The following is a 22,948-nucleotide window of genomic DNA, read 5'->3' as shown; positions in this document are numbered from 1 at the left end:
CACTGGGCAATATGCCTTCTTGGCTTTATTTTATGTGTGCATAATATATACACAAATAAAAAGTATCACCTGCAAATAATATTTGGAATGTGAAAGACACAAAATGTAAACATTTTATTTGGCAGTTGTTTCAAACAGGTGAATAAATAAATGGAAAAGTACATCTTAATATTCTTTATAGCAACAGATGCAGTTGCACATGTATTTACATATTGTGGATGCAAAGAACAGTTAATTTAATTTCTTTTTGTTAAAAAATGCAACTTCCAACACCACTAGACTTGACAATTAAAGATGAAGATACTAGTAATACTTTGTTCTAGCAATCTCAACTTTTAAAGGCATTCATTTGGAAGTAAGATAAGAGAGTCATCATGCATTTAGTTCATTTTGTCCACTTACGGTAGAAAGTCTGATGTAATCTCAGAATTATGAGTGTCATGCGCTTAAGTCAACTATGACATGTTTATAAATCAATGTAGTTCCCTTAAAACTTGAAGCAAAGAGAAAATCTCGTTTATCGATGGAGACATGTATGAAAGATCTTGGTGCCTGCACGTTTAATTCTTGAAACTTCACAAATTTTGCCTTTTCCGCATCCCAATAATAGACTTGAGTGAAAGAATAATCACTTCCAAGAATGGCATATTGATAATTATTTATCTGAAGCGGTTGGAATACCATTGACCCTCGGGATGGCATCCTTTGTAAATCCAGAAATGCTGAACCACCCCATTTCATTACTTTAGAGTCCCCAATAAATCTTGTTAAGCAAATGTACACGTCCTCTTTCACCTTGAAATGCTTCACTGCATATGCATCTTCCATATCTTGAATATCAAACCGCTTAACAAATTCATTTGTTCCTTTGTTCCATTGATATATTACAGGTCTTTGTGAACTACTTGACAGAATTAAATGTGGTTTGCCAGATATTTCAAGATACTCCACATCAGTATCTCTGTACCAGGCATGCAGAGACTGATGGGAATAAAATCCATTCCCATTCCATTTGTAAACCGTGGTGAAACCAGCCTTTGAACTGTCTGCAACAACAAAATACCAGTCTTCAGCAATCCTGAAAGTTTCAATGTCATTGGGTTTTCGGATTTTAAGGATTTCAATATCTTGAATTTTTATAAACTTATTAGCAAAAATATCTCTTTTATATATGTGGGAGCCTCCAAACAGCTGTGCGACAATGACATACAGCTGACTCTCAATAACTATAGGTTTACACACAACAGTTGAAGTACCTATAAAAAGAAAAGTAAGAGACAGGGTTAGTATCACTTTTTGGATAATTTGTTGTAAGGTTATTTGTCAAGCAGTGTTCATACCTGTAATGTTGTCGTAATTCCTGAACATCACTTCCACATGGTCCCATTCAAGAAAGATACATTTTCCAGTAAAAGGCTGAGCAATAACCACATGTTCATCATTCATATATGAGAAAGTATCTACTGACAGAGATTGGTATGGCAGGGACTGATAAACTTCAAATTCTGCAAATTGTACACAACAGATGATAATTACAGAGATACTTTACATACTGTACTGAAAAAACATCTGCTTATCAGATACCAATTTATTACAAATTACAGTATTTCATCACTAGTAGAATTTTTCTGTTGATAAAGGAGCACTGCAATTTGGTTTTCAATATTTCTCAATAAAAAGAGGTACTGTTTTATGTCCCAGTTTTCCAAATCATTATGTAACATACTAAAGTTTGAGTAGATACTGAAATATAGGACCCTGCTCCCAAATGATTCCCATGTCAGACTTAGACCAGCAAAGTTTATATTGATTTTAGTAGAAATTCCACCCAGAATGCAGCATTCCTGCAAAAATGGGGTCTAGAATGACAATCTACAGCTTTGGCTTTAAGAAGATTAAATAATTTGAGGCACATTACCTGTAATAATGCAATCAAACTCTTTTGGAGAGAGGCTATTGATCTTGCGCTTCTTATATTCTGGTGGGCTTTCACAGTAAATGTCTTCAACAGTTGCATTGGTGCTGCCCAGCCACTCCACTAACCACTTGAGTTTGCAGTCACAATTAAATGCATTGCCTCTAAGATCTCTACAACAAAAAAATCATGCATTGAAAAGAAATAGTCAGCTAATGTATTTCTCCTTGAGACCAACAAAACAGGCTTTTATTAAATAAGTGCCCTCTTGCTTATTCTTACTTGAGGCCTTCCTGACTTAATTTATCCTGACCCATAGTTAAATCTACATACCAGAACCCACACAGATTTAATTACATTAAGGTAATCAAGGAGACCTTAACTTGGTGATCAGTCAGAAGTTTTTATCTATTTCTCCAAGTTTACAGGTACAAAAAGTCTCCCATACTAATGGACTCCTGTTTCCTTTGCATTACTCTTTCTCAGTAGAAGAATTTTGGATAAAAAAAAGGAATTAATGTAACCTGATGGTCAGCCCATCAGTATTCACCATCTCCTTTAGCTACACTCATTTAGGGCTTCAGGAGATACAAGCAAAGGAATTCTGTTTAAGGCCTTTACAGCTGTCTTCAGTCAGATTTGTGACTGTATGTACAGGAACAGGCGAGCGCCAGGACCAGACTGTGTAACCACCTGGCCACGCTCAGCCTTGCCAAGTAATGCTCCAGATCCACTGCCCATGGCCACATCTCACTGCTGCAGCTCTGCTCCAGGGATTCAGCCTACCTGCGAACACTGGGAGCAGGCAAAGGATTTTCTGAGCTTATCATACCAGATCAGATGGAACAGGATTTTTACTGGTATTTTTATATATATATATATACACACATATACATATATATATATATATCATATATATATATATATATATATATGATATTTTGATATTTTGATGTTTTGATATGGTTGCAATTAGATTTAGTATGGGATACTTACTTAGACCCATGCTTTATTGATAAAAGTTAGCTTTCCCAGGAACTTTTTGCACATTAAGATGTTACTCCATTAAGTATCTTCTACCTTCCCTGCATGCCTTGCTCTCTCATGCATCCCTAAGGATCCTCCCTTCTTATTCACGAAATCTTAATGAACATGCAGCTTTATTACATAATTACTAACAATATTACTGATCTTCATAACTGGTGGAATATTCAAAGCCATCACAAATTCTCAACACCGGCAGACAAAAAAACCCAAGCCTACTCATGCTGTGTAGTCTCTACCCACTAACAAGACCTATTACTGGCTAGTGGTGTGAATGGTTACTCAGAATGTCCTCTAAAATAATCTCTTTATACTTCTATTATAATTAAAATATTAAATAATTGCTTTCTTACACATTTGTTAAAGAATCCAAGCCTTTAAATATGTCTTTTGGAAGTGACTGGAGATTATTATTTGCAAGACTCCTGTAAAAGAAAACACCTCAGTATTAGTGCTAGTTGTTCATGAAACTACACATTTTTGCAAATTGTGATATACTGTGTGGGGTTTTTACTTATGGCAAAGAACACTGGCATTCTCCAACACTTAGTTCTAAAAGATTGCTTTTAAGAATAGCTCATTTGCTTTGTGAGTTTTCCTTCCATTAAAATGCCATGTCTCCTGCTTTCTCACTCTTCAGCAGCTTTGCAGCATTTACAATACTTCACTTAGCAGAGTAAAAAGTGCTATCACCTTTGGTGTTTTGCCAACACCATTTAACATTTTAAAATAATTAGTCTTGATTGGATCTACTGATGTTTTCCCTACAAGATCCCAATACATGGTGCTCACATCACTGCAATTTCCCCACTTTCTTGTACCTCTTCTAGAAAGAAAATCTTACTAATATGGGCTGATGGGCTTAGGTTTAGCTCATAGTTTTTGAAAATATGCAGTAATAGGCAATAAATTGTTGATAAGTGTGAATTGCTTTCCTGGCATGTGCCTGTGTAAATGTTTATTACACCAGCAAAAAAAAAAATATTAATTCCCAGTTTTCAATGTTGGGAAAACTTGTTTAAATTCAGTGAGTATTCCAGCTAGTAAAAGTGACAAGGAAATGTGAGCAGGCTTTGAACAAACCGTATATTACATTTCAGTCTGACTGCCTCTGTGAGCCTGCCAAAGGTCTCAGATGTCACACAGGGCATGACAGAAAAATAATCATGTTGTGGGGTATAGTCTATGCCTCTTCCAATTAACAGAATTATTTATTAGTTATGAGAAGAAATAAAAATGGAAAGAAATCATTCTTGATTAAGATCCCAGTTAGAATCTGTAGCTAGTAAGACTTGGAACCTCTTCTGTTTTAACTTGTAAACATAAATGTTATTTATCAACCACAATTTCTCCAGCCAAGCAAAGACATTTAGGCACATACTTAAAACACAAGAACAAGCCCACATGTACTAGGTCTGCTGCCTCATTTAAGTGTTTGTCTGATCAGGAACAGTAAATATGGGATGCTTCCATTAGTTCATTCTGACTTCACCACTTTCAAAGTACATCTGATTGTAACACTGTATGTGAATGTATCATGTGCTTCATTTATGTGCAATTTCATACTCCAAAGCAATTCTTTAAAAATCAGATAACCCACATGGAGAAAGCTGTGTGCACTTGCAAGCTGAGACAAGTTTAATGCCCTATATTTTTTTTATATGTTATTATATAGCAAACTGAAAGGGAGGGTGTACTTGGAAGTAGGAGGAGTTCATCGCTGCCATGGGTACCTGACTGACAGAAAAATTTAAGTAAGGTTTATCCATTTGCCAATTTTTGATTGAAAATCATGCCTTTTATGTCCACTGTTAAAAAACATACATATTTTAAAACACTGTCTTGCCTAGATGGTCCTGTATGGGGTATTTAGATTATAATAAGAGAGTAAAGGTTGGCTCAAGCATGCAGGTAAACTAATGGTGCCAGTTTTGAGAGAAATGCAATCAAAATTACCCATTGTGAATAGAAATTGCCATCCAATGCTAACTGTAAGATTCTGACATTAAATTAGTAAATTAGTAAAAAAAAATGCAGTCTTTTAAAAATTTTTCTGTTTTTAAATGTACTCTGGTCAGCAAATAAGTCCTGTTGCACAGTAATAAATTCTAAATGTCTCTCTTTTACAATAAGGACACACTGTAATTATTGAAGTTAATTGCATTATAGAAGTAAAAATGTTTGGATAGCTTACTGCATTCCAAAATTTATGTTGTGAAAAGAAAGTAAATAGAATAAATAGGACAAAGTTCATCTTACCTAACTTCATAGAACTTATTTGCATGCTCATTTACTATGATTCTTTTTAATATATTTTATGTACACAAGTACTCTCTTGTTCCTTAAATGAAAATTGCCTCAGGGTGCCAAATGGATCATTCTTAATGTGTATATGCAATTTTCCCCAAAAGATGGGGAGTGGTTCTTCAAGCAGATTAAACTAGTGGTGCATTTGCAGTTGTTTGCCACAAATTTCTCATTGTCTTCGTGAATAGTGCTCCATGGACAATAGCAGCATGATGCACACATCTATGTCCCAAAAATGTGCATGCAAATGACAATGGCTCCTCAAATGTGGATCTGTCTTCTGTGTATGTTTTCTCTTGTGAAACTCCTGAAGCATCCCCAGAAACCAAGGTAACAGGCAAGACAAGATGGTAGCCTTCCTGTGGAGAAGAAACTGTGCCTTCTCTGTTTTAGAAAAGCAATTTGTTCACTGGCAGCAGCAGCTACTAAATAAGTAAATGAATATGATAAATAATGTACTGGACCCACTTGTGAATATAAAGCTATTCATGTGCGTAAATATTTTGAAGATAGGGTCCCAGTTACCAGCCTTATCCAGCTATCTTTTTTTCTAACAACAGTATAATTCTGCCTGTACCTCCAATATGGATTGTTATGGGATGTGCACAGCCCTTTTATGTACCTCTTTCCCTCTCCTCTCTCGTTCCTCTTCCTCAGACCTAGAGCCATTCCATAAGTAACTTTATCTACATGAGCAGTCACAGTAGGCTTAGCTCCAGCCAGCTGTGAATCGTGTCCTGACCAAAAGGGAAAGCATAAAGTGTTTTATGGTACATTTACTAGGTGGTGAAGATGTGGTGAATTGCAATTCAACTATTATATTTATGCATTAACTGTTTAAAATGGAATGTTTGCTTTCTCTCCTCTGTCAAAATATATGAAAGAGAAAGTTAAATGGCCCTGTTTCAAAACCCTCTTGGAGGCTATCATGTTAAGGCCAAAAGGTCAGGATCCCCTCCCCTGCCTATGACACACACCACATGACATGCTTCAGAATGCAGATGCTCAGAACTGGGTATAAACCCATGCCAGGCACACTACAGATTTTTTTCCTTTTCTTGTTTTGTATTTTTTTTCCTGTTTTCTTATAGTGTGTATTTTGTTTTTAAAAAAATGTACTCCTCATTAAATTAAATTATTGCTACAAGATAAACTTGCTGTAAGATAAGAGACAAAAGCCTGTATAAAAACTGTCTTCCTAGCTCAGAGACAAGGAAGCTACTCTTGTTTGCAGTGAAATGTTGCAGGTATTTGTTGCCACTGTGAGAAATGCTCCTGCTGCTGAGGATATGGGGAGCGTTGCTCCTACAGCACACTGGCATCCAGAGTGCCTTGGAGCAATTTCCCTCCCAGCTCATGCAGCAAGGGGCTGCAGCAGGTCAGAAGGCAGGGACAGCCAAAGGGCTGAGCAGCACACAAGGAACAGTGAGCACATCCCAGTGCCAGTGTGTGACAGGTCCTGACTGTGGGATGCTCCTGCTCCCATGCAGGAGAGGACAGGGTGCAGAGGAAGGTAGGTGCAGAATGGAAGAAGTAGATCAGTAAGCCATAACAAAAATATCTTGTTGCAAGTCTCCAAAATTGCTCTGGGTGGGATTTTTCAAGTTTGATTTAATCAAATTCTTCTGTATACTATTACTGTCATAAGTGAACAGGGCACAGAGAGTGATGGCCTGTCCCAAGAATGGCTGTAATATTCTCCAGGATGCATGTCAGACTGGGGTACCTGAGAAGAGGTGTGGGTCCGTTCCTCAGCCTCTCACATTCCTACTCACAGCTCCCACCTTCCTCCTTTCCAAGTCCCAAACTGGGACTGACCTCATCCAGCGCCAAGATTCCCAATTCATACTTCTCCCTGCTCCTACATGCTCAGCTGGAAATCCCCTGTGCTCCAAGCACAGAAAGTCAGGGAACTACTGCCAAACATGTAGTGCCTGGAAGCTGTTTGTGTCTTCGCCTTCTACACATACCAGTTTGGAAGTCTTTGGTGGAAACACAAAGATTAACACATTCTAATCAAATTACTATTAATGCCACTTAAAGAACTATGAACAGTTATATGTGAAAATGAGAAATTAAACAATACAGTGGTTCAGTTACTATATTAAATATGCAAAGTAATATGTTCAATCACTTTACTTACAGGTGAATTAAAGATTTCAGTCCTCTGAAAGTATTTCTTGAAATTGATTTAATGTTGTTGTTCTCTATGAACCTGTAATGGGTCATAAAGTGATTCTGGTCAAGCAATGCCTGGAAATTGGAAGCCCACCCACTCTCTTCAATAATGCCAGGAAATATACTTTTGTCCACTCACAAATATTCTAGATGAGGAAGGCCCATGAAAGCATCATCACTAATAACATCAAAAGTGTTGGACGTAAACAACCTGCATAAGGAAATGCAAAACAAAAGACCATTAGGTTATCAGCAGCTTTAGAAAATGGTTCAGCAAGGCCCAATTTCCACTGCCTGGTTTCATGTTTTTTTCTGTGCAAGCACTATAGGACTGTAAGGCTGAAATATTGCACCACAGTGTGGTGCAAAGGGAAGGATCCAACAATTGTCTACTGGGGCCATCTGATAAAATTCCTTTGACTTCTGTGGGATGTTAACGTGGGTTTATCATGCCAGTAAAACAATGGGATTGTATAAGTGCCTTTGGAGATATACTAGGACAACAATGAAATCTTCAAGTACTACAGAGGTTTAAATTGTCTTGGTTTAAATTGCTGGTTACCCTGACATCAGGTTGAATTTGCAACACTGGCAGGAAGGAAAATCCTTTAACTTTTAAGTTAAACTTCTGAGTGTATTTAACCTGAGGGTACTGAAAATTACTGGGGGAAAAAAAAAAGAAAAATCTCTTAAATTCAGTCAGTGTTCAAGTCAAAAATATTTTAAAGACCTCACTAAACCTCTTGGAGGTACTCTTAGCATATGCATCTAACAGTAAAAATACCAGCAGCACATTTAATTTTATGTAATTTTGTAAGCATTAAAAGTGGACTAGCATTGATTTTTCCAGCTTTATTCATGCTTATCAGCCATGTTAGCATTTGTCCATTATAATCTAGCCCTGGACTGCTACACTTTTAATGTGGTGGGACATCATAAAGCACGATGAACTTCACCCCAGTGGAATACTACATGCACATCTATATTTTAATCAATTGACCTGATGGATAAATAGATTCATACTGTGGCATCCTTAGACATTCAGGAATGCAAGATTTCCAAGTACTAATTAATCCACTTAATGAGTTAATCTCTTAAGTTGATGTTTACATTCAGAATAAATTGTAGGTAATTTATTTTCTCAGTTGGCTGTTTCAGATTGTGCTTTTTCCACCTTCAGTATATTCCTATATGAAATGTATGAAAAAATACAAGCAGGAAATTCTTCCTTTTTGTCAAAATCAATAAATACTTCAGTTTTAGAGAAAACAAGTATTTAAATAGAATTCTTGAACCAGAAGACCAATTTATTAAATCCTGCAACTAATTTTAGTTTTCTGATATGATTTTACTGGATAATTTTTCCTTTTCTGCACTCCACTCAATAATTTACAGAACAGGGTGGTATCTCTTTAAATAGTATTGCTATTTTAGAGATTGCCAGGCTTACAGCATAGGTCTTGCACTTGGTGAGCTCATTTGCCTTCCATCTCATACCCCTTCCCAATGGCTACATCAGATGTATTTGATGCACAAAGTATTTTTGCCCCAAATTGTCCTCAGTCACCATAATTGCTGCTTCTGGGGCTGGAGGCTGAAGGTATGGCGCTGTAGCTGGGGACTGTGTCACTTGGCAGGAACAGCACAGTGCGAGCAGGTACAAATCCTGATGCCATGATTACCTCCCTTCTTCCTGTGGGCTTTCATGTCTTCAGTTTATAAGGGCACCCTCAGCATGTTGCTGATACACAGAGATAAAAGTGCTGAAGATGAGAGCTGGGAGGTTTTCTCTGCATTTAGGGAACACTCCTGCTGGCACTTCACCATAGCTGTGTAGGTTCTCTGTGTTTTTGTTGTCGCACGAAGAGCACAGAGCATGCTGTCCATACTACACAAGAAGAAAAGCTGTCCTGGACTGGGAGTTACAAGTAGTGTTTAGCTCAAGACCATGATTTTTCCAGAGACCATTGGGGCTACTACATTAAAAATAGTAGTAAATAATCATAGCAGCAGAATTTCACCATATTTAGACATCTCTGACTGCTGTATTGGAGATATCCAATTACATTTGGACTTCAAAAACGTAATGCTGGAGACTATTTCTATATGCATTTCTATTATTATAGAAATACATACAAGCTGCTAAATCTTGCTGTTGGCTAAATTAAACCTACCAATACATCTATAATCATACAAAGCTAAAAATTCCTGAAATATTTAATTAACGTAAGTGTTCCATATTCTTATTCCCCTTACTATCTTCTGCCAAAGATAAAATTTTTCTTTCCCACGTACAAACTGGAGTGTTGTCCCCACAGATACAATCCTGCTCCTATGGTCTGTGTTAAAGGAGTCATTTGCCTTAGATCAGCAGCCTGAAATTCCAAGGATGGCAAGCAGCTCAACTACCATGTTAAAAATATATCTGGAAAACACATCACTCATCAAAGCCCACAGTGGAACAAACCCTGCTTTTCTGGGGTCACAGTTTTTGTTGCAGCATTTATGAACAGCAGCACAGAACGTGCATTTCATTGTACAGTAGAAATGGAAATTATTATCATTACCAAAATGTCATAAGACGTTGTCCAAACCCACTGTGCCAGGCACTATAATAACTCAAAATAAGATGACTGTGTCTGTCCTACTCTACCATGCCCAAATCTGCCTGCTTTGCAGTGGGATTGCTAAGTGTAGGTGGTGTATCGTAGCCAAGAGAGATGATGTCCTACTCACTCTCTTCAGATACAAGCCCCACCAGGGCTGCTGCTTTTTTCCCCCCTCTCATTTGGAAGGCCCATTGTGGCAATTATGCGAAATGTGTCCCTTTTGTGATCTGTGACCACCTGAAAAAAGCTCCTCTGGAATAAAGCACCATGGAAAAGCATTTAGGTTTCCATAGTAACTGCATTTACCTATTTACCCTGTATCCAAAATTGTACAGTATGTCTGCAACTCCTTATCAGCTCCACTTGAGGTAGCAGAGTACAGCCAGGGTCAGGGCTTCAGCTATTGGTATGCCACCAGTTTAATGTAACAGCCAGACAGCTCCAGTCCATCAGCACACACCTCTGACCACATCCAGAGCGCATGGAAGTGGGTTTGGGACAGACATCCGATTCTGGTTTTGATCACACTGGGGAGTCTGCCTTGCAGGATTTCTGAGACAAATCTGGGTGTGTATCAGGCTGGCAGCACATCCACTATAAACAGTTCAGGTTACACCTCCTCTACCTCTGTATAGCTCACGATTATATAATCGTATGCCCACATTTCTAGGAAAGCCTGTGAGCCTGTAAAAATCCTATGCTGAAATGCAGCTAACAGTTAAACATCCCAAAATATTCTCTTTCTGTCTATACCTCATCACAGTATTTGATTTTTAAATAACTACTTCAGTCTTTAATTGGAAGAAAATTGTCATTACTTTTAAGACCATAAAATGACAAGCAGGGTCAAATCCAGGTACTATGAAGGCAAAACTCCCACTGAAGTGACTAAACTTCCACAGAAGTCAATGGCAATTTTACATGGAAAAGGACTTCAGGACCTGTCCCACTGCAATGACGGGCCTGATCTGGGGGGTTCTGAGCTCACAGTCGATGGGAGTTGCAAATGGACAGCTTTACACTGGGATCAGGTCCCAGGAATGCAGAAAATAAACAAAAATAGTTGTTGCAATACTTAAGTCCTCACTGTAATGTTAATTAAAGTATAATTAAGATAACATGCATTCTGTCACCAAAAGCTTCAGCATGTAAGCATTCGTAGTACTGACAACAGACAGCCTTGCAATATACTAAGTAAAAATTAAACATGCACTATCTTTCAAATTGCTCAAAAGTAATGTATTTTATGATCTAATAAATCTTCTGCTGCTGTTTCTTATAAAATTAATACTAAGACCCTTTCTGAAATATTTATGAATACATATACACTTCATAACAAAAATTGTATCATATAAATATTTCTCACAGAAGCTGCAGAGATGGTGTGAGCAAAAAACTCCCTTCTGGGATTTTAGTAAAAGCAGATCTCACAAAGGATCTGTAAAGAAGAAAAAAACAACCATACATTAATGTAGCCTCATATATCCATGGTTATAAGACTGATCTGGTCATCACAGAGAAATTTATTTATATAAGTAAAAAAAATTACCTTCCCCCCCCCCCAAATATAACGTGACAGGTTTCATGTACTATACAAGAAGGTATAAAATGAGATGTGTGCACATACACAGACAGACAGACAGATGAAAGAGATATAAAAATCAGGATTCAAGGATGCAGCACAATTTTAACACATTAGCTGATGATTCTGAATGCTGAAGGTACTCCCTGCAGCAAGCAGGGAGTATGCACTGAGAACACCACACATTCTAGTTCATTTTAAAGCATAAATTAAATAACCAAATGCTTACAGCCCTTACAGTGAGATAACATCAGGCGGAACGCTGCGAGGAATAGATCTGGCATTTTCACATAAAGCATTATCTTTGGTACAAGTACACCAGGCAGGACATTTTGGCTTCACTGGTTTCTTCCCTTCAGTCAGCAAAAGCACAGATAAAAGGCATAAGAAATAAGCAATTCTTCTAAAGGGTCTGCTGGCATTTCCCATTCTTTTGATCCGCTCTCGTTCCAGCCAGTTGAAAGAATATCCCAAAACATGAACAGGGTTCTTTATTCAGCCATTGGATGTCTTTCTCTAAGTCCAGGTCAATATTTGTCTCTGCTTTCCCAACCCTTTTCTTTCTCTTTCACTCTGTTTTTGTAGATAGAAACCTGCAGCTGATCTGTATGTTTCCACTCACTCAGGCAACGTACTGCTCAGAGAAGAGACCTGCGAGGTGCTGTAAGATGGGGAAAATCCAACCGGCTGAAGGGAAAAAAAAAAAAAAAAAGAAAAAAAAAAAAAGGAAAGAAAAAAAAAGACTTGCATCACCACAAAAACACTGAGCACAACACAGCATTAGATTGCAAAGTGATGTAACTGAGAAATACACTGCTTTCTGTTTTCACAGGGAGGCCCTTTCCCTGTTTCCAAAAATAGTACAGCATTATGTTTTGCTGGTGGGTGGGTGAGTGGGTGTGGGGTGGAGTATATGTGTGTGGGGGAGAAATCAGTCATCTCTTACTGGATCCCTACAACCTCATGAACCTTTCAGAATTATGCTTCACATATTGCAAGCAGCAGAACTAATGGCAGTATCCACAGGAAAATGAAATCGAATGAAACCATCAAAAGCATTGCTGCAAAAACTGTTAGATTCATTTTTATCCTCGGCCTTTATTGCACATATTTGTACCACTGAAAAACAAGCTGCCACACATGGAAAATATTACAATGTATGAGAGAATGCCTTTGACTGTCACTCCTAAACAAAATATTTTCTCATGCAAAATAGATCCCAAATACAGCTCTTTTTTTTCCCCCCTTTTTTATTTTTCCTCTTTTTTCCCTTTTTTTTCCCTCAGAAAAAGAATGCTTCTTATTTGTTGCATGTTTTCTGAGCTGGTTAAATGAAGGCATAGATGGATCAAGCACAGTTCTATATGAGAAACATTAATTTAAAGTTCAAGTTAAAAAATGTATTTTCTTGGTTTGATTCTTTTTGATGGGAAAAAAAAAAAAAAAAAAAAGAAAATTGTCATTTAAATACCAGCTGTGTTAAACCCGTAGTTAAGAATGGACCTTCTTCGAAGAGTGACAGGATAAGGACAGATCTTGGTGGTAATAATGAACCTTTACAATACTGCCTGGAGGCTGCAATCAAATGAGTGCTAGGTGTGGTATGAGTGCTCTGTGAGATACAGTCCTCAGCCTGAAGACTTTACAGCAAAATACATTAAATATTTTATTGGAAACTTAAGCAGTACCTAAGTATTACTTTATTAAGAATTGTAAGACAAAGCTAACAATGCCAAATAGCTGGGAAGCCACACAGGATGTTTTTTTGTTCAATATAATATTGCTATTAGATCAGTTTTGCAAACTTTAACAGTTTGCAAACTTTAACGCTTCCCCATTGGATAGTTTATATTAGACAGCTTACAAACACTACTGGGGTCAACCCACTGGTACAAACATTTAACACAGTCAGGCTCATTATTAGCTCCTTCACATGGATGCTGTCTCCTCCTCAGGGGACACCTGATCTCCTGATGAGGAGATCTCTTTTGACTTCTGGTTACCCCTCCTTTGGTTTCACAAGGCCACCTGGCTCTAGCTCATTGCTCCTGCCACAAAAAGCCACAAAATCACAAGATGAACATCAGGCCATGTCTATATTCCTCAGGAACAATCCCAGCAAGGCCTTAGTGCATATCCAGGTGCCCACCTGGGATTTGACAGGCTATGGGCAGAACAAGAGCCTGCAAAACTGCAAGGAATTCAGTCTAAGGCTACAAGGATCCAGCACTGCTGAATCCTTGACTGGGTGGGGGCTGAGGTCCATCTCCCAGGGATGACACCCAGAGCTCACACCAGGTGGTGGGACTGCATCCTCTGAGGGACTGCTGCAGCCAGAAATGTCCAGAAAGCTTTCAGAGACAGATGGCCACCTTCAAAGGCCATGCTGGGAGAGGACAGCAGTGCCTGTGCATGGGCACACCCTGCCAGGCATCTGAGCCCAGGGAAGAAAGGGCAGCTTGTGCTTTCTCAGCTGCCTAGCTCTCTCTGTTGTGTTTTTGTAAAGGTCTTTATTAATTTAACTGCAGGCCCATGTTTTTGCTCTTAAGAAAACCTTCCCTGTCAGCAGTCCCTCCCTGAAGCAGCACCAGCTAAGAGTGGCAAAAACCTGGGTTATTTCCGAGCCTATCCACCTCCAGTAAAAAAATGGAAAATAATTACAGTAGCCAAGGCACTGAAATAATTATTAAGCAAATGTTGTTGCCTTCCCATCCCCCAGTATAAAGGTGACTTCTTGCTCTGGAAATGATCTAATTGTACCTACTGAGAGGGAAGCTGGATTTGTAGGACTTGCATAAGTAGGCTACACCATCTTCTCCCCTCCAAGATGTCCAATGGCACAGACAGGGTGAGGTGAGAACAGAAAATTCTCTTTTTTCCTGAAAGAGGCCTTTTGTTGTTTGTTTGTTTATTCCTGGCAAAGCCACCCATTGCCATGGCAATATTTTGCCATTGATGGTGAAAACCTGTGTTTCATTTCCTTTGGCTCATTCACTGAAATCCGCCATCAATTACCTAGGCATTTCTCTTTAATTAATACTCCAACCACATTGTGAACGTCCTGAAAACTTTGCAGTGTAGTATTTTCTTCGGTAACAAAAGCACATTCTGCAGCAGAGCAGTAACCTGACTCCAGTTTTGTCCATGCAGAGAAGCGCCTGGAAGTTAGTTTTCTATTCCAAACCACATGCCAAAACAACCGCTTTTCCAAAATTGCAATATTATGAATATTTATAACAGTCCCATCAAAAGAGAGGCATAATCACATTTTCCAGGGTCCTTTTCTGCCAAGCTCAGCATCTCATTTCCTGCCATGTAGCAGTTTAAAACCAAAGTGGTTCGTGGATTTTTAGTGGCACAGCTTCTCTGCAGCCCGGCGACACTTGGCTCACCTTTGCCGATGCCATGGCTGTTTGTGTGCGGGCCAGCGGAGCGGGCAGCCGCCTGCTGCGCCCACGGACCAGCGCCTGCCCCTCGGCCCTTGCTTGTTTTCCCGGCTGTTTCAGGTACTGACTAGGCACAATGGGGTTCGAAACTCATTTATTTTTCTTTCTGCAAGGTTCCAGCAGGGGGGATGAGGGAGTTGCGGATGCGTTCCTCGCTCTGCTTCCCATCACTTGACGTTCTAGCCGAAAACCCCGCACCTTGCCGTGCCGCGGAGGGGGCCGGCGGTCAGGCGCGTTCGGGGCTGGGCAGGGGGACACTGCAGGGGGACATTGCGGGGGGTCACGGCTGAGGGACGCGGGCCCCGCGCCTCCGCCTCGCCGCGGCCCCGTATCCCGGCAACGCGGCGGCCGCGGGCGGCGCCCGCGCTGGGCGGCCTGGCCGGGCGGGGGCGAGGCCGGGCCCGAGGCTGCGCCAGGGCCGCCCCTCGCCCTCACGGCCCCGCGGCCCCGGCGCTGCCGGCCCGAGCTGCGGCGGCGGCCGGGACCGAGCGGGACCGAGCGGGCACACGGCGAGCGGCCGCAGCGTGTCCTGCACCAATGTGCCGTCATGTTCCACCTCTCCGCTATTAACCAGAGCCAAGTACGCCTTAGGCACCGGTGGCTTCCCACGCAGTGGCTCTGCGTGTTAAGAAACAAATTGCTGTTTCTTCCAATGTATCCAAATTGTCTGCTGACGACAATTTTTGGTTATAATCAACCATCTAGCAAAAATCTTGGTACAAGTATATGACAGTCAAAATTAAAGCTACTTTTGCCTGCTGCCACTAGAGGTATTCACCACCCACCACTGCTGGTGTTCTTTGGTCACACTTAGCACAACTTCCATGGCTTCCTTTCTAGGGCAAAAAGATTCATTACTATTATTATTATTATTATTATTATTATTATTATTATTATTATTATTATTATTATTATTATTATTATTATTACATACATTTTTAGCACACGTTCTCCAATATCTGGTTAAAATACTAATACTTCTACAAGAAAATCTGTTTGCTAAAATATTTGAGGACAACAGACACAAATGGTCAAAACTTAGAGCAAAAATGTTTTTTAAAAATATTTAATATTTTCAAGGTATTCACTCCATGCCAACGATTATATTTGCATATTTGCATTAGACTAGAATGTTTTCATTACCAACATATGACACAATTTGAATAAGCTTCCTGTTCAGTACAGTTCCCTTTGCAGATCCATATCCTGTTAAAGCTACCCTTGATTTCATCCTGCTGTTAGAAAACTGTGCTGCCTTTTCTCTGTTCAGAATGAGCTGCCTGCGCATACCTAGCCTAATCCAAAATCCACTGATGGTGATGATGAGACTTTACTGTGCTTGGTGTTAAGCCCATAATATTACACCACATGGCAATAGCCCAAATCACACCCAGTATTCACTGGTCTCCTAAAGAATAAAACATTGTCATTGCTATGTTACCACTGTGTTTGGAGCAGAAGGATTTTGAGATCAAAGACTCCTAAAAATACCTCATGAGTCCGAGATTTTGCTCTCTTGGCTCTCTTGACCCTTTTAAGAAATTCTGCAGCAAATGGCAAATTTAAAGCAGCTGAGAATGAGGCTGTACTTTCAATAAACAAAACTAAGTCTTGTGAATTCTAAACAGTTCTGAAAAGACTATGCTTCCTGGTGGATCTGGCACCAAGAGTCACTGCCAGGAAGAGGCCTTCTGCAGGTTAGGCATAATAAAACTTGAGATGCCTTTACAACAGCTCATAACACAGACAAGCTTGGGAATGATCACAAGACTGCCCAAACCTTTTTATTTGGAAAGTTCTGCTGACTTTGCCCTATCCTGTCTATACAGGTTCGTATTATGGGTATCCTTCTTTATTATACCATTTTCATTAAAAGCAGAACAAGCAGGCCAGTCCCTGTGTCAAAAAGCCAAGGAAATGGCTGCTTAACTGCTGCCAGCTTTGGAGGAAAGAAAGACTTGGAGGGTGGTCTCCTTTCCCTTACGTAAAGTAGCCAGTTCACAGTTCACTGTGGACCAGGAAGTGATTCCCTCTGAAGTGAGCTCTCATGGCCAGAATTCCATAGTGATGTCACAACATCTGCTCCACTGAGCGTGTCCTAGTCAATGTGCAGGTGTCTCTGGAAATGCTTGCTGGTTTAGGTACACCAGAATTTGACCAATGACGAAAAATATGTCAGGAGAGATGTACTGATATCTGAATGATCTCTCTGTAAGAAAAACAGATGTATTTCTTTCAAAGGAAAGCCAGACAAAATGAATCTACTATTAGGTTTTATTTTTTTGCAACTGAGACCTTTCAACATTCTTATGATTCTCGATGCTTTGTTTGCTTCCAAGCTCTATTATAAACCAGTGTGCTTTGTAGCACCTAACCCAGCAGCATCACATTAACTGCTCTCCTGATAACCAGCCACTTCTCTCCAGACCTACACAAACAGTTCTTGCTTTGCTTCTATTGTCTGTGTTTGGCCTTGAAAATGCTAACAATGGATATTTAAAGTTGCGGGGGAAATGAAAGAGCAAACATACAAGCTCAAGAGCAACCCAGAGCCCAATTCAAAGATGTATGAAGCTGTGCCACTTCATGGTTCACAGCAGGAACTGATACCACGCCTAATACAGGGGGAAGTGTAGGAAAGGAGACAATATAAAAGAACACGAGGTTTCCACCTGCTGCAGAAATCTGGATTTTTTTCCTATCTTTCAAGACAACTCTCATGAAAATTTGACTGTAGTTTACTCAGGGAAGATCAACTTCTCCCATGGTGGAAATGGGGACACACTTGACACAGTGAACATGCCCATCCATTTCAGTAGAACTGACATCACATTCACCAGCTAGCATACACCTTACTATAAGATTAAGTGTCCTGTAAATGAACTTCTCAGCAAAGAGAAGTCTTGTTTAAATAGGCAAGTTACTTTTTGCCATTTTTCCCTCTACATAGCACTACCAGACATTAAAACTATGATACTAGTGAGAGAATCTATGCTTAATTTGTAATTGCCGCATTCTTCAGAACTGGCATGGTGATTTTAAGAACATATTCTGTGCAACACTTTTCCTTAACAGGATGGTTTCTCTCTTCCCAACTCTTGCAAGTACTATTGATTCTGCTCTCTTCCACAGATCACTGCTGGTGTTTCTGTTCTAATGCTGTTCTTTAAACTGGATTAAATAAATTAGCTGGCAAAAGAATCAGAAAACAAATAAAACCCTAAACAAGCCCAAATCTTTCAAACCCAACCCCCCAAACCCCCTAAAACTGCCAGAGCCAGAACAAGCAGCTGAGGACAGGAGTGGGCAGAGAGCATTGGTTTCACTGTTAGAGAAAATGCATAGGGAGCTGCACACTTGAGGGGCAGTTTCATGTTACAAATGCTCATATTTAAATGAATCATAGGACAGAACTGGTGACAAAGTACCTCAGTCTCTACCAAACAGGACAATATATGAACCTCATAAAACACCCCAGTATTTAGCATTGTTTAAAAATTATCTTCTACCTGGAGGACAGACTTTCAGCAGGTGTATACACACTGACACTTCATAATTATCCCCTCTGCCAGCTCCTTGCACTCTTAATTTGGTATTTATTCATAGGTTTCCTTCATGCCTGCATTCAGAATAGAAGGGATAGAAAAGTCAGTCCAGTAAGAACCCTCTATACAAAACAAAATGTCCCAGATTTTCTAGCATGAGCAAGCGCTTTCTGCAGACCCAAAACAACATACTACTGTCAGTGTAGCTAAATGCCATTTAATTGGCAGCTAGAAAAGTCTATAATACATTTCTTCATGGAAAAAGGTCTGAGCTCTTCCAGTGTGCCAAGATGCTAATTAAAAACAGACAGCGCGTTACAAAATCCTTTCCTTGACCTGTGCTATCTTATATGCCCTTCTGTACTTTTTATGGCATTGGCTCCCCGAAGAACTATTCTAATCTTTATAAACTTGTCTTTAATTTTCCTTGTCATTTTGCAGACAGAAAAGAAGTAACAAAGTATTATTTATTTAAATGTACATAGAAAATTTATTTGTTGTACGGCAGAGACAACAGGCTTTCGAGGAGAAAGTCTTTACTTGTTAAAACCAGATTTCTATGTCCTGAATAATTAACAATGGAAGAAATCTTAGTGCCACTGAAGTCACAGAAATAGTTCAAGTAGAAGCCTTGCTGGAGTGCCATGGACATAAGGAACTACACAATAGGAAGGAAGTGACTCATCAAACACATATTATTGTTTCATCATTGCTAATCGACATGCTTTACAAAGCAGAGATTTGGACCAGCACTGAAACATTTTAAGGAGTTGTTGGTGATAGCTCCACAAATGTGTTTTACTGATGTTTTAACTGTTCTCAGCAACTCAAGAAATTTGGAAAAATACTTTACTTTTTCAGTAAGGGTTAATCCTTTTTACCTTAAGTAAATACCAAATCTGCCACCCTACATTATGCAGGCATGCTGTCACTGCACTTGACTCTCCATCAAGTACTGCACCAAGCTGAACTCCAAAGTCCCTCTTTCTTACAAACCATATTTGCCCTGCAGAGGAGACTTCAGAGGGCTGAAAATTTCATTTCATCTGTTTGCTCATATGCCAATATGCTACATATTTAGTACAGCTTTAAGAAAAGATTTGCTCTTTTGGCTGCTGGCTCTTTCCCTCTGCAGTGGGAGAACAAAACCAACACAACATCCTTATCTAAGAAACTGACTATAGTTTTAAATATAATTTTCATAGCAACAGAGAAATACACATTTTAGTTATGACTGCTCAGAAGCTAAAGGATTTTCCCTACCTTGAACAACACCAATCACTTGTAGGCATCTGTAAGTTTCCACTGTTGCTGCCCTTGTGATTTAGGCAAAGAGTCATTAAAACTGGAGGGCCTAATTCCCAGCCTCAATATAACACACCAGTAAGAAGTAATCAGCTCCTTCATGAAGCAGCATAGCTCCCCAGCTAAATAAATGGCACACAGTACTGATTAAACAAAGGCACATGTGGCCTTTTTTCCCAAGATTTTTTTTAGAAGTAAATGGATGAATATATAAGAGTAAAAGACAAGGATTAAAAAAAGAGACAGGTTTGAGAACTCAAGAGAACAGCTAACATCACAGAAACTGAGATGTTGGCTCCTAGGCATGGAAAGGGAGACCTGAGAAATTCGCAAGAGAATTTCTTGGAGCAAGTAATGGCTGAAAAGAGCTTGGAACTGCAAATAGTCTCCTGCTGTTCAATTTTCTCTTCACTTAGGGAAATTAAGCCTATACATTCATTGCAAATAAAGACTGGATCAAAGATACCCAATTCCATTAACAATTTATTTTCTTAAACAGAACAATTGGAAATAATTACTTTAGATAACAGCTCAGGTCACAAATAGTAATAATTTGTTCATAGCCTACTCTATGTTTCTGACACCCCTGCTTCCCTGTCAGGGAGGCAGATATCCCTTCATATGCACATTATATATACACATATATATTAAGATCTCTCTCAGGAGCTATATATAGCTTCTATTCACAGGCGAGCACCAAAACCACTTATTCATTCTTTTCATGCTTTACCTGCTGCTTTCAAGGCTGCCCTGATGCTAAAAATAGCTTTGCATATTAGAGGAGGGTTGCTATAGATTCAGAATGGGTGATGTTCCAAAGGCAGCTAAATCCCTCCTTGCTGAGGATCCGTGGGGATGCATGTGATGGGCATCTGCCACCAGGGCTGTGATGCCCTTTCACAAAGGCTCTGAGGCTACAAGGGTGGGGTATTTGTGTTGTTCTTAAGGCTGGAATGAACTGCAAATCAATACAAATCATGAATGTCATCATAAGTTTAAGGCTTTGTTTTTCACACCGTAGTGTTAGATCACAGTACAACAGTATTCATATAATTATGAAACTAATATTCATATACTATCTTCTTTTTAACTGGGAGAATAATTTAGTATTCTGTTGTATGGGCATATTTTTCTGTGGGTATTGATGTTTTCAAGTAAGAAAATATCAAAGTGCTTCTCTAGTCTTACTTTTTCTAGTTCTTAACATTTGTGGCTGGATGATGACAATATCTAAGATAAATGAGGTAGTCAGAATAGTATTTTCCTTTCATTAACAGACTCATATTATAGAAACCCGCCAAATACTCTGTTAAGGCTGAGGTTCAAATAAAAGTTTTACAGGGAAAGAGTGGCATGGATTTACTAAACCAAGATTGATAAAAAGTATTAAAACAGACCCTAATATAAATCTAAATAACACAATCCATCTTTTATGAGCAGAATATTTAAGGACAGTGTAATGCAAACTTGACAGAATGCTTTATGAAATGCTAAAGAAAATGTTTTTCACTCAGATCTCACTTCACATCCTGACCCTTATCTTCCATGTGGTTTTGTTTCCATTCAAGAAAGGCAGTCATCTAGATATGTAACTGTTAACATTTTGACTTACACTTGCAAATTGAATGTGGTTTCAGCAAGTAGCAGGATCTCCCCTAGGGTACAAACTGCAATATTTATTTTTACTTGAAATAGATAACTTTCCTCTGTGTTTTTTGAGTCTGACATTTTTACTTCTAGAGTTGTGGATATTGCACAGCTCAGTGTTGCTGGCTATAAATATCATAACTTGATATTTGTAACCAAGTTAGACTAATGGTTGCCATTTAGGATAGTTATCTTTCCCATTCCACTTAGGTGCCATGGAATGAATAGTGTCCTGGAAACACTTTCAATAGAAAGGTTGATAGTGTTTCAGTACTTCATGTCTTAATGATACTAGTGATTAAATAACATAAAATTGTATTTAATTTGAAATATAATCTCTATTATTTACAAACTCTGGCGATCAGTAGTATATTTTTACTAATAAAAGCTCAGTTCTAGCAGAATGTCTCATGGTATTAATAATTAAATGAGGTCTCACAGCAGTACTCTATAAGCACGTTCATCAAAAACTGTGAAATAGGAATTTTTAACTGATTCATCCTACTTCAGTGCTCAGAGCAGCATTTTTATATCCCTATATCCTTCAGTTTTTACTGAAGGACCAGGTACTGATAACCTCAACCTGGTACTAACAGCCTTTACATGCAGCTACTGTAATGCTTTACTATGTAATCCCACTGAACTAGTAAGATAAAGTCATGGCCAGTTCTGCCATCACTACATTATATTATGCTCTAATACTTTAGTTTTTTTTTAAAATCAGACTGTGAGATTCCAAACACCTGCCTGCAGCACTGTATATTGCAAATAATCTCTGATTTATTTTCACTGCTTAAGGACAACCAGTGGAAAACACTGTGATGAATTCATCTGAGCAGCTCCACAGTACAGTTTTCACAACTGGCCTTCTGGATTGCTGAGTTAAGAGCTCAACTTCTAAGTAAAGATGAAACACATGTGTAAAAAACATGTGTTTTTGGAATGTGTTAGCAGGAATGAGACTGTACATCTCTATTAACATCATATCTCAGACTCAGACCTTTCTATTCCAGGTTACATAGAATGCTGGGTACAAAACAGTGCTTAACTGCTTGCATGATTCAGATGACAGTGGCTTGTCTGCCACCTTTTTATACAGAAGACTTCAGAAAACATTCCCTGACAATGATTTGTACCTTTCCTCAATTCTTGTATTATGAATATATAAACATGGTAGACATTATGGATGAAAATGCACCTTGGGAAAAGAGGGAACACAAATCTTTTCCACTATGGTTTAAAAATGCAATGTTCAAACTGTAACTTTGCTCGTGTATTCTCTTTTTTCCCCTTCCAAAAAATCCAGTGGGAAACAATGTAATTTAAGGAAAATAAGCACATTGCTTGTCAGTTGTTTTCTTTTATTTATT

The 22,948-nt window shown here is 39.0% G+C and overlaps 1 protein-coding gene across 7 annotated transcripts in view; it reads right to left on the bottom strand.

The window, feature by feature from the left end:
- Window positions 1–22,948, bottom strand: part of LGI1 (leucine rich glioma inactivated 1) — a 28,952-nt gene continuing 6,004 nt past the window's right edge. For 2 of the 7 annotated variants that reach the window (XM_063163506.1, XM_063163507.1), the window contains exons 2-9: window positions 11,874–12,322; window positions 11,420–11,491; window positions 7,584–7,655; window positions 7,410–7,481; window positions 3,313–3,384; window positions 1,919–2,088; window positions 1,341–1,505; window positions 1–1,256 (exon numbers count right to left, since the gene is read on the bottom strand). In XM_063163506.1, coding sequence (XP_063019576.1) covers window positions 439–1,256; window positions 1,341–1,505; window positions 1,919–2,088; window positions 3,313–3,384; window positions 7,410–7,481; window positions 7,584–7,655; window positions 11,420–11,491; window positions 11,874–12,064 — 1,632 coding nt within the window. In that variant the 5' untranslated portion in view covers window positions 12,065–12,322 and the 3' untranslated portion in view covers window positions 1–438. The other 5 variants (XM_063163505.1, XM_063163509.1, XM_063163511.1 and 2 more) reach the window with 5 other exon arrangements.

Source organism: Melospiza melodia, chromosome 9 (assembly GCF_035770615.1).
Source record: "Melospiza melodia melodia isolate bMelMel2 chromosome 9, bMelMel2.pri, whole genome shotgun sequence".
Taxonomy (NCBI): Eukaryota; Metazoa; Chordata; class Aves; order Passeriformes; family Passerellidae; genus Melospiza; species Melospiza melodia.
This window is presented reverse-complemented; position numbering and strand designations above follow the sequence as displayed.